This window comes from Solenopsis invicta, chromosome 1 (assembly GCF_016802725.1).
Source record: "Solenopsis invicta isolate M01_SB chromosome 1, UNIL_Sinv_3.0, whole genome shotgun sequence".
In the NCBI taxonomy this organism is placed as follows: domain Eukaryota; kingdom Metazoa; phylum Arthropoda; class Insecta; order Hymenoptera; family Formicidae; genus Solenopsis; species Solenopsis invicta.
The window spans coordinates 14,368,298-14,384,461 of record NC_052664.1 but is presented as its reverse complement, the minus strand read 5'-3'; the positions used below and the strand labels follow the sequence as shown (position 1 = coordinate 14,384,461).

The 16,164-nt window shown below is 31.2% G+C and overlaps 2 protein-coding genes across 9 annotated transcripts; one reads left to right on the top strand and one right to left on the bottom strand.

Moving 5' to 3' along the window:
• Nucleotides 1–15: 15 nt before the first annotated feature.
• On the bottom strand, nt 16–11,762 carry LOC105194326 (probable phosphorylase b kinase regulatory subunit alpha). 7 transcript variants are annotated; one of them, XM_039454160.1, is made up of 16 exons: nt 11,632–11,762; nt 10,087–10,248; nt 8,691–9,185; nt 8,094–8,539; nt 7,678–7,993; nt 7,153–7,366; nt 6,960–7,069; nt 6,718–6,865; nt 5,157–5,335; nt 4,086–4,242; nt 2,975–3,264; nt 1,771–2,326; nt 1,628–1,680; nt 1,261–1,422; nt 915–1,172; nt 16–562 (listed from the first exon to the last, which is right to left on the bottom strand). In XM_039454160.1, exons 3-16 carry the CDS (start codon nt 9,171–9,173, stop codon nt 335–337), a joined length of 3,600 nt encoding a protein of 1,199 aa, XP_039310094.1. In that variant the 5' UTR covers nt 9,174–9,185; nt 10,087–10,248; nt 11,632–11,762; the 3' UTR covers nt 16–334. The 7 variants fall into 7 exon arrangements, with proteins under 7 accessions (XP_039310094.1, XP_011157490.1, XP_039310005.1 ...); XM_011159188.3 differs by lacking the exon at nt 11,632–11,762 and adding an exon at nt 11,438–11,551; XM_039454071.1 differs by lacking the exon at nt 11,632–11,762 and adding an exon at nt 11,387–11,545.
• On the top strand, nt 11,704–16,129 carry LOC105194329. 2 transcript variants are annotated; one of them, XM_011159197.3, is made up of 2 exons: nt 11,704–11,989; nt 14,072–16,129. In XM_011159197.3, exons 1-2 carry the CDS (start codon nt 11,753–11,755, stop codon nt 14,858–14,860), a joined length of 1,026 nt encoding a protein of 341 aa, XP_011157499.1. In that variant the 5' UTR covers nt 11,704–11,752; the 3' UTR covers nt 14,861–16,129. The 2 variants fall into 2 exon arrangements, with proteins under 2 accessions (XP_011157499.1, XP_011157498.1); XM_011159196.3 differs by having other exon boundaries at nt 14,069–16,129.
• Nucleotides 16,130–16,164: the final 35 nt, after the last annotated feature.

The following is a 16,164-nucleotide window of genomic DNA, read 5'->3' as shown; positions in this document are numbered from 1 at the left end:
AAGGCATTACTTATATTTATTTATATTCCGTTCATTCAATTTCTGATTTTTCTAAAATGCGATTACAGATTTCTACTGAATTTATAACCACAAAGTTAAATTATAACATTGTAAGATCAACATCTATAATTTATAACAGGATATGTATATATGTATATTAATTCGTTATTTATTAGAATATTTTTATATTTTTTTCAATTAAAACTGAAATATTTAGTTGCAAAAAATTATACAACATGCGAGATTACAACAAAAAAATTGCAATGCAAGTTTGTCCAAAATATTTATATTTGTAATCTTTCTACGACATAAAGATCTTTCATTTCTAAAATTTTTAAGATATTGAGCATTCTAAATCGCCATCTTTCGGTAAACAATCAAGCGTCACGGCGACGGCTCTTGTAATATATGTCATTGTTCCATAACTTCCGCTGGGCGCAGAATCGTAAAAGTGTTGACAAATGTAAGCAGCTCCACCACAGAGGAGTGTTCCCATGGCAGTCATCTCACGTTGCTCCTTTGGTTTTGCACAACATAATGTCGCGTCACCGTCGATAGCCATCTACAAATTTCATTATTATCTTTTACATTTTAAAGATACAAGAGAAAAAAAATTATTTTTTTAAATAAAAAGATTAATTTTCTATAAGTCGACTTCATATATTTTACGTTACAACTGTTATAATATGTTCCTAATATAAAAAGTGATTTTTTTAGATAGATCGATGGAATCGATTCTAACAAAAAGATACTATTATTTCGAATCGATGAATGTCTAAATTGTTTAAAAGACTAAGACAATTAATGAACTACCTTTTTTCCTTATTTATGTATTTTCTGTCACACATTTTTTAGAAAAAAATTTAACAATTTCATACCATTATTAATATGACAAATATAAAATGAAAGAATACCTGATCTTCCAAGAAGATAGCGTTTGCTTTATGTACTAAATGTTCTACCTCGATCAAACCACCTAAAGATGGCGCAACGTTGTATTCGGTCACTAACGTTAGTACCATTAACGCCTCAACGACTAGTTGACGATATTCCGGCTGTGGTATAGTATTCAAAACAGTTTCTACAGCCAATGCAAATTTCAATTCACCAGATGTCATTTCTTGTGTGAGATTTTGAGGCAGTACTCTGCCTTCAATTGCTAAGCCATGACACTGTTGAAAGTTATAAGTTTTATTAGAATTAGAATCTTAAAAACTTTAAATATTACATTTATTGAATAATAGTGATTTATCAACTTACCTTTTCGAGCACTTGCCATACACGCGGGTAGAAATCTCTCGGTACTCTGTTCAACGCACCGTCTAACCGTCGCCTTCGCAACCATTGACCTTGCCGATCTGCTTCTGTCTCAGCGCTATCCGCATTCTGATCAGTAGTTAAGAAACCACCAATTTGAGATTTCTACAAAAAAAGTATTCAATTCTATATATATTTAATTTTTAACAATAAAAAGATGAATCAACCATTAAATATAAATATCCAACTAATTATATAGCAAAATGTTAAATTGAAAAAAAAAGGTTTAAATGTATTTTTATATGTTATAAATTAATATATTATTGAGTTTAAATCAAATGTAGTTTATATATTGTACTGACAGTATTACCTTGCTGACTCTACTTGATTTACAGCTAATGACAGAAAAATTGCCACGGCCAACTGCAATATAAGCACACGTGATTATTATATAAATATTTTAATACATTTTATTTTTTCAATTTTTTAATTAACTATAGAACAAAAACGTACCACTACTAATAGCAAATTCTTTGCCGCTCATAATGTGATGCAGTAAATTCTTCATCTCGAAAGGGGATAGATTTAACAAGTGTTCAGAGGCTTCTTCACCGGTACAGATTAATGTTCGTGACAGTTCCGTCGCCATAACTTGTATGATCAGACCAACACGAAGTCTCAACATCTCTAGAAACAATTGTGGCTCCGTTCTAATAAACATTGCTAGATAAACGAGCAATTCCTGTGTCAACATAGCGGTTGACTCATCGTCACCGTACGCCTGATGGATTAAAGCTCGGAGTTCATTCTCTGGTAGAGGTGCGACTATCGTATGTTCGTTGCTCGGTGGCATGCCAACAGTAACTTGTTTTTGTCGTACTAGTAGATCGGTAACTGCTTTTGCTAAATCTTCCACCCTTTTACCCAGCATACCCGCGCTATGTCGCACGATACCCCACATTTTTTGTTGACAAGCCTTCTCATAAAGACTCTTTAATAAATCTTTCACCAAAACAGGATGTCCTTCTTCCATTACGCCTGTATCAAAGAGTAATCCCTTTGAATCCACCTGTGAAATGTTTACATTCGTGAGATGGCTGATAAATAATGCACACACATGTAGCATAAGCTTATAGCAACAAAAATCTGCATATAACTTGTAATTTCAGCCTTCAGTCACAATGGTAGCAAATTTATTCTTTTCTATACAGCAATTGTAAATATCTTAACATGGCGTTATGTGATGAGGATGTGTCAACGAAGTTCAAACAACGTACATTGATTAAATTTTTCAATGCTAAAATACATAGTAAATCGTTGAATTATTACATTTCATTAATATGAATCGAAGCGGACCAATATTGTTGATAAACTTCATAATGGAAAATTAGTTTCAGTGACTCATAAAAATCACCGAAAAACAGTTGATGAAATTATATTGAAATTTTAGTGTACTTCTGTAAACAGTCTTTTCATCGTATAAAACTCTTAAACGGCGATAACATTCAGTTGGTGTTATGTTCGCAGGACTTAATTTAATTCTTTAGTTATCATTGATGTATTCTCATCACATGATCACAACGCACAGATTCATAACGTAAATTTATAATGTGTACATTATAACTTGCTCTACGTAAAATGGGTAAAATATCTTTATGTCGTTTTAACGAATTGAAAAAATCTTATTTTATAAAATTAAAATAAAGAAATAACTAACAATAAACTGCAAAATATCTCCTTGTTCTTCAAGGCTCTCCGTTTCGCGCAGCATAGACAGCAATTCTTCCACTTCAGTTTCGGCATACTGAGTTTCACTTATTGTCCTATGTTTAGTTTTGGGAGAATTTCTCCATGATAACAGCTCATCTGTTGGTGATGGTGTGCGTTCCGCCATCACTGATTGAGTGGCGTTGAGAGACAAGGTAGTATCCGTCACTTCAATAAATGGATTTGTAATTAAAATGGTAGAATGTCTACGGTCTTCCCCTGCCATTCCAAGAATTTCAGCTAAAATAACGTAAAAGTTTATAAATTTAATGATATCATTTGTCATATTAAAATATCTTTCACCATTGTTTAAATAAATTTGTATGTATATATTAACAAGTTATTATGATATAGTGCAATAAGCAGGGTTGGATAAGTTAATATATTTTTTTAACTAAATTAAGTTGAAGTTAATGGCTTATAAGATTAACTTGATTACATGAACAAAAAACTAACAAAACTAAAAAAACAGAGTTAAGATAAAATTAAAAGTTAATTTTAAACAGCATTATTCATAAAATTAGAAATTCGCATTTGTTTAAAATTAGATTACTCAAAACAATTATAATATGGATCATCAAGCAAATTTTTACTATTTTATTAATAAAGTTTGTATGAAATAACAAAGAAATTTTATTTTTTATGTATGAATATTTTTTTCTTTTATAATTTTTTTCTTTCACATAGATAAATTTTTAAAGGCAAAAAAGTTAATAAATTAACTTTGTTATTTAACTTTTAATTTTTTATTTAGTTACGACCCTACTAATAAATGTGTATATATATAATATGACATATAGTACTCAGAGATATAGACAATAACAACAAATCACGCACATTTTTATAAAATCATATTTGTTTTTAAAAATTAAATAGAAATTTAGTTAATAAATGAAAATTTAGTTAATGCACTTACATTCTTGGAAGATTAAGACAATCAGCAGTAGGAAGACATTGCATTACTATTTAAGGATCCTCTTTAAAAGACATACAATCGGTACATAGTTAGAATATGAAAACCATTCCATTTGGAATTTGTTAACGGGACAAATGTTGCTTACGTTCGACAGCTATGGATCGTGTCTTTTTTATCGCGCCTTTCACGGACATTCGACGCCGCAGATTTTTGCCTGAACGTATTCCTTGTACGTGCTTACTGAGAAGTCCTGTACGATGAGGGAATGGCCGCATTAAATGTTCCTCCAAATATTGTTGGATCTTATGAACATAAAAAATAAAGCGTGTGTATCAATCCAGAAAGATTTCACATATCATTTAAATTTATAAAATACATGCGAAAATTGAAAAAAAATGTGTAAAAGGTGTGTAGCCCTTTGTGTTAACCCTTAATCACCTACCATACGTCTGATAAATCCTGACGAATTTAAAGTCGTTAATATTTCAGCATACGAATTTCGTATAAGCTTGTTCGTTCTTGTTTTTAAATCAATAACAAACCTTTAGCTAAAAAATTTCACAAACAAGAGTAATTTTACTCCCGCATCCACTGGACGCATGGTAGGTGATTAAGGGTTAAATAAATTTATAAAACATATATTTAGTTATTATGCAAATAATTCTTTGTTAAGATTTCTGACTCATCGTGCCGCCATATTGAAGTCGTGATATAAGCGAAAAATAATTTAACACGTAAAAGTTTCAACTGTGTATTTGTAAATAGCCTTTGTAAAAGAATTTGAATAAAACAGAATAAGATCGCTTTAAAATATTTGTAAAAATGGGCCTCGACTATTCCTTTTCTGCCTTACAGTAAATAATCGTAAAAAGCACGTAAAGTAAAAATTATTCAAACAAGAAAATACACGGACAGCTATTAAAAAAAGTGAAAAATATGTTCTTACATAAATTCAAAAAAACTTTACTTGCGGCCCATTTTTACGAATTTGGTAATTACAAGACAAGTTACATTTTCATAATGAAACACATAATAATGAAATAATATGTAAGATAAAATGTCATCAACATATGTCACGTTTCATGCTTATTACTTCTATTTTTTTCCACGATAGTACATCGCTGCGGAGTTCTCGGCTGAGGAGTCAGGAACTTTAATACACGTTATGTGTTACATATTACAATTTTATTTTACGAATGTATTGTTTGAATTTTACCTGAGGATTTAGTTTATCAGGTCGGCCATCCTCGGAACTTCCTAGGAAACTAAGATTCGTGATACATGACGTGCTCAAGAATTCGTTCAAATTTCCCAATGCTACTCTAGTACCGTTGATGTAGCCGCTTTTAAGTTTTTTTAAGGTGGTTATCATAGCTAACGGTATTTTACCCTGGTCTAAAAAAATTGTTAATTAATATTAATAAGTAAAAAATAAAGTATAAAATAAAGATAAGTACTTTTTACGCTGGAGCTTCTAAACAGAATATCACAAAATTCAAGCATAGAAACTAACAAAAAATAACAAAAAGATCACAGAAGTTAACAATAATAATGCATGCAGTTTATTTCAGAAAAAAATGTTGAATGAAGATAATGATTAATTATTTCTAAATGATTAATTATATAATTATAAACCATAATTAAACGTATTTGACAGATTGATGTAAAAAATATATTAACACTATTATATACTATTATCCACAGACAAATAAAACTTCAATAGTAATTCATGATTTACCCAAATTCTAAACTTGTATTTAAAAAATCATTGCTTGAAATAAAAAATTGCATTTATTTTTGTTCCTTATTTTTTCATAAATTTTATTACTGTATCTTTTAAATTTTATGATACTCTGTATGCGATTTCTGACAGTTAATTTCACGCTAGCACCATCCTATATAATATACAATCCTATGTAATATCCGACGAGCTCATTGTAGGATGAGATTTAAAGCTTTCGACGAAGCCGTACCTAAATGATTATGAGTAGCAACAAGAGTTACAGTTGGTCTGCCGAGCATTTGCTTCCAGTTGATTTTGAGGAAGGCCAAGATGGCTGTAAAAGTGCTCACAAGCAGGCCGACGTCGTATGTTGTGTAGTACTCCTCCGTGTCAAATTTCTAACACATGCAACACACGCGCATACCACCAAACACATAAGCCATATCAGGATAATTTAGGATAATTTCATTGCTTGATGCTTGAAGATGAAACAATCTTGCTTTAAATATATTGCTTTTATCTCGCACTGTACAAAGCATCTTCAATATCAATACAATTCAATTGCTTTCATTTTTAAGGTCCAAGTATTCAAGTCATGTTAGTAATGAAAAGAAACATAATGGGAATGAAAACTAATTAAAAGCTCATGTTGTAACCCTCTATGGATAATATTATATATTAACTTTGAGAAACTAAATTGCTTTATCACCGAATTTAAATTACAATAAAAATTATATATTACAATAAATTATTAAGATATGATACAGAACCAAGATAATTCCAAAGGTTCAAAATCAAACCATAGAGGGTTAAATAACTGTTAAATGAAACCATGACAAAAAAAAACAACGCATGCAAACAAACATTAGTTGCTGAGAGCGGACGGTCACAGTGTTTGTAAAAAAACGAGAATCTCACGCAAGAAATTCGTCAAAATTTCTAAAACTGTAGAAGCCACAAAATTTGCTTAATCATAACAATTCTTCAATAGACTTCAGAAAGCCTAAAGTAGCTTCTATAAGAAAGAACTATAATTTTGAAATCGTTAAGTTACCTAGATGAATATTCTTGAGGGGCATGACCACGAGAGGCCGGCCCAACATATTCTGCCAACTAGACTTCAAGAAATTAATTTCACCTTTGAATATGTCAATCATGAGCTCATAGTCCGATGCGATGTAGAAGCGGGTCATATCTGTCAACTAGTCAATTCAGTGCGAGAACAAGAGGAAACATAAGAAAAGAAGTAAAGATACAAAAAGATAGTAAAGCTGACTATAAAGTACGGATATTTACCTGTGGTGTGAACGCAAATATTTTATCTTGTAAGGAATACAGTTTACTAGTGCTGAGAATTCCTACGTCTCTTGACTTACGTCCAGATAGTCCTAATTTCCTATTGCGTCCTAAAAACAAAATATAAAACATATAACATCTAAATTATGCTTTAACAAAATATACTTTTAAACAATTCGCGATTTTGTCGTACCTAAATATGTGTACAAATGACTGAGAACTTTTGCAGGTTGGACTTCAATCGGTGCAACTTCTGCAATTGTTTGTACATGAATATCGTGCTGCGCAATTTTTTCTCTGATTTCTGAGTCTTCTGCCAAGATAACTACTTGTACCACAACATCCGGCTTTTTCTCGCTACATAATCGTCTATTTAAGGGATCTAATTCGCCAACTGCGAGAAATCCCTGTAAATTAAAACAAATTATTAAAAAATTACCAAAATATCTTGTTCTAATGTAGCAATTAATATTATTATATTGAATATAAATTTCTAATACATTATAACAGTTTACATACACATATAAATGTATATATATTTGTTTCAATATTAAAATTTTAACATATATATATATATATATATATATTTTTTTTTTTTTGTGCATGTGTATATGTGTGTGTATTATACATGTATGAACCATAAGAAAATACATTATGTATAGTAACAAATGTGGCAATTTAAAGGAATTCTTAATTATGCTTCTAAAGTGCTTCTTACCTCTTGCAGCAATTTTCCTAGAATATACAGAGATTGCGCCCATTTAAATGGACATCTACCTAAAACTATTCGGTTTTGGCTACCAGGTTCAGCATATTCCGCTGATACATTTTCAGGTGCAACGGAATATAATTCAGGCACCAATTTCATACCATCTTCCCCTTTAATCATTACTTCCTCCAATTGTTTGGTAAATGTCTCAGCTGCTTCTTTATTACCTTGGAAGCAGTAATCCAATATTAAATAACAGAAGAACAATGGCCACTCGCATTCGATATTTTCAAACATACGGAGTTCCCAAGGCTCATAATATAACCTATTTTAAAGAATATAATTATTATTCAAAATAAATACTATTAAAAATATAAAAGTATGTAATTCTTATTTGTTATATAAAATTGTTAATAAATAAATACCTATTTACATCCTCTTTAGGTGTTTTATATCCATCTCTTAAAAATCTTTTACACCCATATCGTCCTTGCAATTTTTTGGTAATAGCCTCACGTGTCTCAAGAATCAAATTAGGTTCATCCACTGCAAATGCAGGGAAACTTATAATCGACAGCAAACTACTGTCTAACTCTTTGGAATTTGACTCTCTGGGTAGCATGGATTGCAACACAGCTTGACACTTTTGTGCTTCATCAGCCAAAACATGAATAACCGATGTTGGTCCACCTCTCGCACCAAATAAATCCAATTCGTTCATCGCCTCCATTGCAGCTTTGGCCATTCCAATACTACTTGCATTTAATTCTGGCAAACCGTGATTTGTTTTATCTCCTCTTTCCCAAATTCCATAGTCTGGAGTGCAATAGGCAGATTCAATATAAAATACCAAGTTCTGAATAAAAGCCACCTAAAATTAACAACCAAATTAAAAGTTCAATTTCTTAAATCATTAACATCATCTATCTTCAATCATAAATATCACAGACTATTACATGAATACATTTATGTTTGTATTACTGAAAAAAATCGTAATTATTCAAGTTGTCAGATATCAATACCTCATCCAGATTGAAAACAATTTGCAAGCCAGAAGCTGTCATTTGGGCTAGAATTAAAAGATATAGAGAAATTGCATCAATTTGAAGATGTCCCCATTCAGTATCTCCAACCACAGTTTGACCATTGGTGGAGCTGTATTTAGCATGCAAGGCATCATGTGGGTTTTGACTGGCCTTGAATTTTTCTACTTTCTCCTTCTGCTGCATCATTGCCATCAAAAGACCTCTCATTAGCTTTACACAGCTCTGCTCGAGTTCATAAGTCTTTGCTCTATCTTCATCAGCATCTGCTATCTTTTTATAGGCCATCGACAGACCCCATACAGCAAGTATGCAATAAACATTATCCCGTATCCAAGCATGATCATTGTCAGCACTTGCAGGAAAGAGTCCAGTAACTGGATTCTGATGGTTCATGATTATCTTGTGAATAATCCGTTGATAATAGTCCAAACGGACACCAGAATTGCTTCTACTACGCATTTTGTGCTGTTACTGTAAAAAAAAGAATACGACTCTGTATTAGTATTTTTCATATTCAAATTCTAATCAAACTGCTGTGATTTGTATGTACATGAAGTTCAAATCTTTAAAGTACTTTGATAAGTCTATTTAATTTTACTCACTCTATATAACTTTGCTTTATATCACCTATACTTCTAAGCTAATCGAAATCAAAAAACTAACTTTATGCGAGAAAGATACAATAATGCAACTGACAATAATAGAATAACTTCTTACGTATATAGATCTGTTATCGTGTGAGTCACGAGGCTCGAAGGGTCAACTTGTAAATTAGTTATGATTATCGCACTTCCGGAGCGTTTAAATCACCAACAGCATGGATAAGCATCATTTCGAAAATCAAGGTTAAAATCATCGTAATCACTACGATTCATCTACTTTAGGAACAACTACTGATTCTTAATCCTAGAGACGATCGATACTTTTAAACGACGAATTGACAGTGTTTTATGAAAAAATGGGAGAATCGTATTTTCTTGCGAATCAACTTAGTGGCTATAACTGGCTATAACTGGGAGCTGGGAGTTTTAAAACGCAATGTGAAACGAATGTCAAGCATGCTCGATGCATACATATGTATTAGTGAGCTCAGATCATACGAGAATCCACGCACACGCAGTAACGAGCGCACGTCTCAGTCACGTACATATTTCGTTATGATAAGTGGTACAGCCGGGCCCCCAACGAGGAAAAAAAGATAATGAAAAGAAAAGAGACAATGAGAGACAATACGAAGTGGGTCTTCGTTGTGCAAATAACGTTACATTTCATGGATGATTTTAATGATCCTTATTAATGCTTTATCGTCTATGTACGTGTTGCTGTCGGACAATGTGCACATTGACGTCAACAGTATAACGCGTATACTTACATGTTTCCCACTTATGTTTATTGCTCATATCCTTCGCGACTTACAGACGGTAATTCCAGCTGTCGCTTCTTACATTTGCACCCGCTTCGATTATTTCTGATAACATCGAATATTTCGGGGATCGAAACAATTATCCAATTTCATTAAATGAGTTTCCACATTCTGATGAAAAAAACAATTTTTATATATTAATTTTTAAGAATTTTTTACATTTTAAATTTTTCATGATTTATAAAAAAAAGTAGCTTAAACTTTTTTGAGATTTTGTTTTCTTCGGAAATTATATAATAGAATAAAAAATCTTAGAATATTTCAGAATTTTCTTATGCAAAGTATTTTAAAATAGATAAATTTTTTTAGCATTTCTGAAAAAGTATTCTAATAATTCTTATAAGGTATCATATGAGAAATTTTTTAAAAAGTTATTGTGAACAATTTTGAAAAATTATGCGAAGTATTTAAAAAAGAATATTTATCAAGATAATTTTTTTAAATTTTTTATATCTTTCACAATATTGCATTAAATTCTACATATTCAGGGTACGCAACTTTGGTAAAAATAGAAATAAACACATACGTAAACAAGATTGAATGTAGACAATCAAATTTATCGAAAATAAATTCTATTACTTTGTCAATAAAAAGACTACAGATTTAATTCACACAAGATTTGTCATGTACGATGCTGTTAATAAAATGTTGGTAGCAATTCGATCAGCACTGGCAGAGACTGATTACAAAAATCAAACAGATTTTGATATACTTTGCTATACAATTTGATGCAAATTGATGGCAGAAATAGAGAATCTTTATTTGATAGCCAGCTTATGCTTCGTCGGCAAAACACGAGCTTAAAATGGAGATCAGGATTGAATGTTTATACGTAAAATATAATCTACATTACGCATACATATTGCTTGTATCGTCTACATGAAAAAGATACGTAAAATAATACGTAAATAAATCCATGTAGATATAAAATTTTGTTGAAATTTACGACATAATAACTTTGATGCAAATACAATTAGTACCAATTTTGTTAATTTTTAATCGAATTTGCTACCAATCTGCTAACAAACCAAACAGTATGTTTCCTAGAAATAATACAAACATCCAATTTTTACAATAAAGACTTATATGTAAATAACACAAATAAAAGAAGCATCTCTATTAGAGCTGGATCTTAATAGTACCAGATTTTATATTTCTACACAAATTTATATAGGATTTATACGATACATTTTTTTTAGTTTTTAGATCAATCGCACGCTAATCATGCAGTTAGTTTTGAAATGCAAACCTAAAAACTAACTGTGGAATGGTAATATTAGAAATCAAATAGGAAAATTACGAAGAACACCACGCGTTTGCATTTCGCTGATTCTGAAACACCCCGTATACTCTAACTAGAAAGACAGAGAGACGAAGAGTGGGAGAGAAAGACGGAGAGAAGGGAAACAGCGAAAGTGTAGCCGAAACGAAGAGAGGCTCGCTATTCTCGCACGCACGACAGTTCGTGGCAGCCATCAGCGGTTATGGACTGACCATCGGTCGCTCTCGCGATACTGCGGGCAGCTCTGTTTCTTTTCCTTTTCTTCTCCCCCTTATTTTAAGTTTCATCCGCGGGAGTGATCTCACCCCGCCGGGTTCCCCGGGGTTCTCGTGCATGCCGATTCGGACGGGTCCGCGACGCGATATGGCCGCGTACGATCTTCCGCGCTCGCCGTTGCTATTGCTGATAATCACGCTGTTCATCGCGGCGCTATCCTCGTCTGTCAATGCGACGACAGCTGGCACGTTCTCGGGGTCCTCGGTACCGTCACCGCCCGGTCGCAATCCTCCAACCGAATCACCGTCATCGACGATCGAGCCATCCGATGCAACGGGTGACAAGAAAGCATTGGTAGGTATATTGCAACTGCATTGGTAGGTGCGTAATGCGCAAACGCGTACTTCCCGCTTACACGTGTGAAAATTGCGCCGAATTTGTTCCTCATTGTGAGATCCAGGGCCGTGTAAAAGCGGGGTGCGGTAGATGCGATGCATTAGAGTTTCAATGTTATTAAGATCTATTTTTAGCTGTGATTCTGTTTTATCATTCGTTTTTATTTTTTCTAATTGATATATTTTTTGTTTTATTTTTCATTTTTTCTTTGGTACTCGACTCGATGGATTTTGCCCCATATTCTATTTAATTTTTATTTAGAATATTTTTGTATTACTCTCTTTGGAAATTATTTAATTTAGAGGACTCAACGCTGATGACCTTGGTCTTAACATATATATAGATACGTTATAGATACGTTGACCATATTTTTTTCGAGAAAATAAAAGACAAAATTTTAAGGCTTTATTCCTAAATGTTTCTAATCCATTTTATGATATATAGTTGGGAATCGCAGCATTTTAAAATTTTCTTGTGTTGTATATCAAAATAAGGCACTTTGAGATTTTCTGATAATTTTAAACTGGTTTGACTGCGTTGAAATAAATTCTTTAAATTTGGAATAAGTTTGAAATAACAAAAAAATGAAAACGGATCCAATTTGAATTTTAACTAAATATGTAATTATGTAAGAAAAATTAACTTTATGTATATATATATATTTATATTTTATACATTTTTAACAATAGTATTTATAAATATATATTTTTTAACAAAAAGAATGAGTTTTTTAATGCATTTCTGAGAAAAAAGTATTTGTTTTAAAGAATGATAATTGTTTAAAAAATCATGAAATTCTAAACAATTTTATAATTGCATTTTGTACAAATAATACCAACTTCAAGAATGTCAACTTCAAGTTGGGTTTTTTTTTACTCCAAATATTATTGATAACATTCTCTTGGTAGGAGCGTTTGAATTAGGAAAATATATACAAAATTCTATAATTTTTGAAATATTTTTTTCTTTCAACAACCTCTAGTTAAATTAATCGAATAAATTCGCAGTAGTGCCAATAGCAATTCAAAGTATTAGAATTAACTTCACTTTTCTTTTTTTGAGACAAACTGTGCTCAAATTAAAACTGTAATTTTGTAAATAAAGGACAAAATTGTAATATAAAGAATACAATTTAAAAAAAGGACGAAATTGAGTTTTGAAGAAATGAATAAATCTAAAGGACAGCTACTTGAAATAAAGGATTGTCCTTTGAAATAAAGGACGGATGGTTACCATAGTTATAGAGGCAAAGGTACTCATCATCTTTTTCTTATAAATTAACTCGTCGGTCTTGTATAATTTCCGAAATATACTTACTAAAATATACTTACTAAAACTCATTTATGTAATTTTATTACATGATATCTTATTATGATGAATAAAATATAATATATTTTAGATTGCATATTACTAATTAATTTTATATCTGTGATTATGTGGTTTTGTTTACATTCTCTTTGTACAGTACAATTACAGACTTCGTTTCGCTTCGTAAACAGGGGAAGGTGAGATGGACTTTGTTTCGCGTGAAAAATCAAAAACGCATGGAACAGTACAATTGTAGACTTCGTTTCGCCCCGTAAGTAGGGAGGGAGGGTGGACATAGTTTCGCATAGAAAGTAAACCATGAAATAGTACACTATCTATACAAGATATCATTGCATATAACGAAAATAATAAAATTTTGAAAATGAATTTTATTAAGTACATCTAGAAAATTATACGGAGACCACCGATTAATTTATAAGAAAAAGTTGATCAATACCCGCCTTATTTTTATAATATAATGTCAAGATTAACATATATTAGATATATTTTTCAAATTTTGAAATCATATGCTAGCTTTCTGTATTCACATTTCTTTTGTGTACTCTTTTGGGCTAACATCGTGTATACAATATTGCTTTTTATTATCTTTGCGACAAGTTTTATAATTTTTTGCATTTAGAAATATATTTTTTTATTCAATTTTAATATAACACATTTTTTTAGGAAATTAGTTTTTTTTTTTAATAAAGCAATAAAATATCTTTCAAGCAGTATTCAAGTGTGGCGGAAGGAGGACCTATATTAATATCTACACCACAACACGGAAGTATTGAAATTACAACTGAATCCAACAAATTTGGCGAAACCGAAATAAGAGAGAATGCGCCTATGGAAAGATACGCTAGTCCTTCTGTGGCTCCAAGGAAAGAAGCTAAGGATAAAATAAAAGCAAGGAAAGGAGTTCCAGACTATATATCAACGAAGATTGATCAGAATATTGATCAGAATATTGATCCAGAGAAGGAAAATGTATCATTTAATCAAACCACATTCGAAAATACGAAACCCATAGTGGAAAGTAGTCCTGTGATCAGCGAAACATCTCATATCAAATCTGAAATTTCCAACATTAGTACTACGAAATTAAATGCTACTAATCCACATTCTGATAGTAGCTTAAATCACGGTATAAACTCTGGTTATTCTAATTCAAGTCCGATATCAGCAAACGAAACTACATCTCACCCAAAGATTAAGAATAGCACGACAACGTTGAAAACATCCTCGCATATTGAAAAGCATATACCGAAGCCTAAACCAACGGTAACGACTGTTGACGGGCCAGAAATTAATGAATCTATACCGCTCTCACGAACGAAGAATCCTCCATTAGGCATGCCAAGAAAAATCGATTATATTGTACCGGTCATTATAACAATTGTTGCTTTACCGATATTAGGTGCTGCGGTTTTCGTATTATACAGACGCGGTCGAGATTGCTGGGATAAGAGACATTATCGAAGGATGGACTTCCTGATCGACGGGATGTACAATGACTGAGAATTGCATGAAAGTGAAAGTCTGTTCCATGAGATTAAAGACGTTATATAAGAGGCAATAATTAGTTTCCATATTCTTTTATTTGCAAATGCAAATTTGTATATGTTCTCTTGAAATATTTCAAGTAACGATATACTGATTCCTTTTTAACGATATAAATGTCCAAATGACAAAACGATATTTATTATTAGAATATATCAAAGAAGTTGATACTTTTATAATCATATTGAACGATATATTGTTCTAATCATAACATTGTGCTAATCATAATATCGTAATAATGTCTAAGCTTCCTACATTGATATATAAATTTGTGCTATATAATTTTTTTATTATATTATTGCCTTAATAATAATATAGTGATAATTATATATAGTAATTGACATGTTAAAGTTCGAGATTGTATTAAAGAAGAGATATTGTCGATGGTATTATAACAATGATTTTGTAAATACTTTACTGCAGTTTCTAAATTTAATATAATTTTCTAAAGTATTTTTAAAGTGTATATGTTTATATATATAATTTTTTTAAAACTTGTTTCTATAAATGTGAATAAATTTTTGTATTATATTTTTCTAAAGCGATCTTTCGTTTCTTTTATATGTTAATGTCGCATTTGATGCCGTCTCTTACATTAGAAAATGTTAAAGAGATTTATCGAGGGTCCAATTGCTAAATCTGACAATAATAGTTCAATTTCTGCAGAGCCAGGAACTATGTCTTCGATTCAACGAAATCGCATTGTGCTTTGGAAACGTTCCCTCAATGAATAATATTGCACGCAATTTTTTTGCGTATGCAAGAACCATAGTTTATAAGAATTAACATACGAAATGCAATAGTGTACACAAATTTTACCAAAGAGCTACTCGATTTATACATTGTAAGTTTGTTAGATGTATTTTTTGTTTGTACCATAGATATAAAGTTGTATCTTTTTGCAGGATAAATGAGAAAAATGTCTAATCTATTTAGATTCACCTAGTGAGAATACTTTATTGTAATTACCGTATATATGCAGCATATCAGAACAGACACTATGAAATATTTGTAAATATGACGACCGATGAATTGTAAAATTACTCAATTTGTGTAAGACTTTTTGAGATTGCGATTTTTAAAAGTAAAATATTGCGTTTTAGATCTTTGAAAGTCTATATTTCTTCAAATATATGCAAGAAAAAGCAATAATTATTATTATTTTTGTACTCTGTAAGAAAAAAAATATTCACATTGTTACAAAAAAATATACAATATATTTGCAAATCGCATGTTGTTACATTATTTCGCACATCTATTAA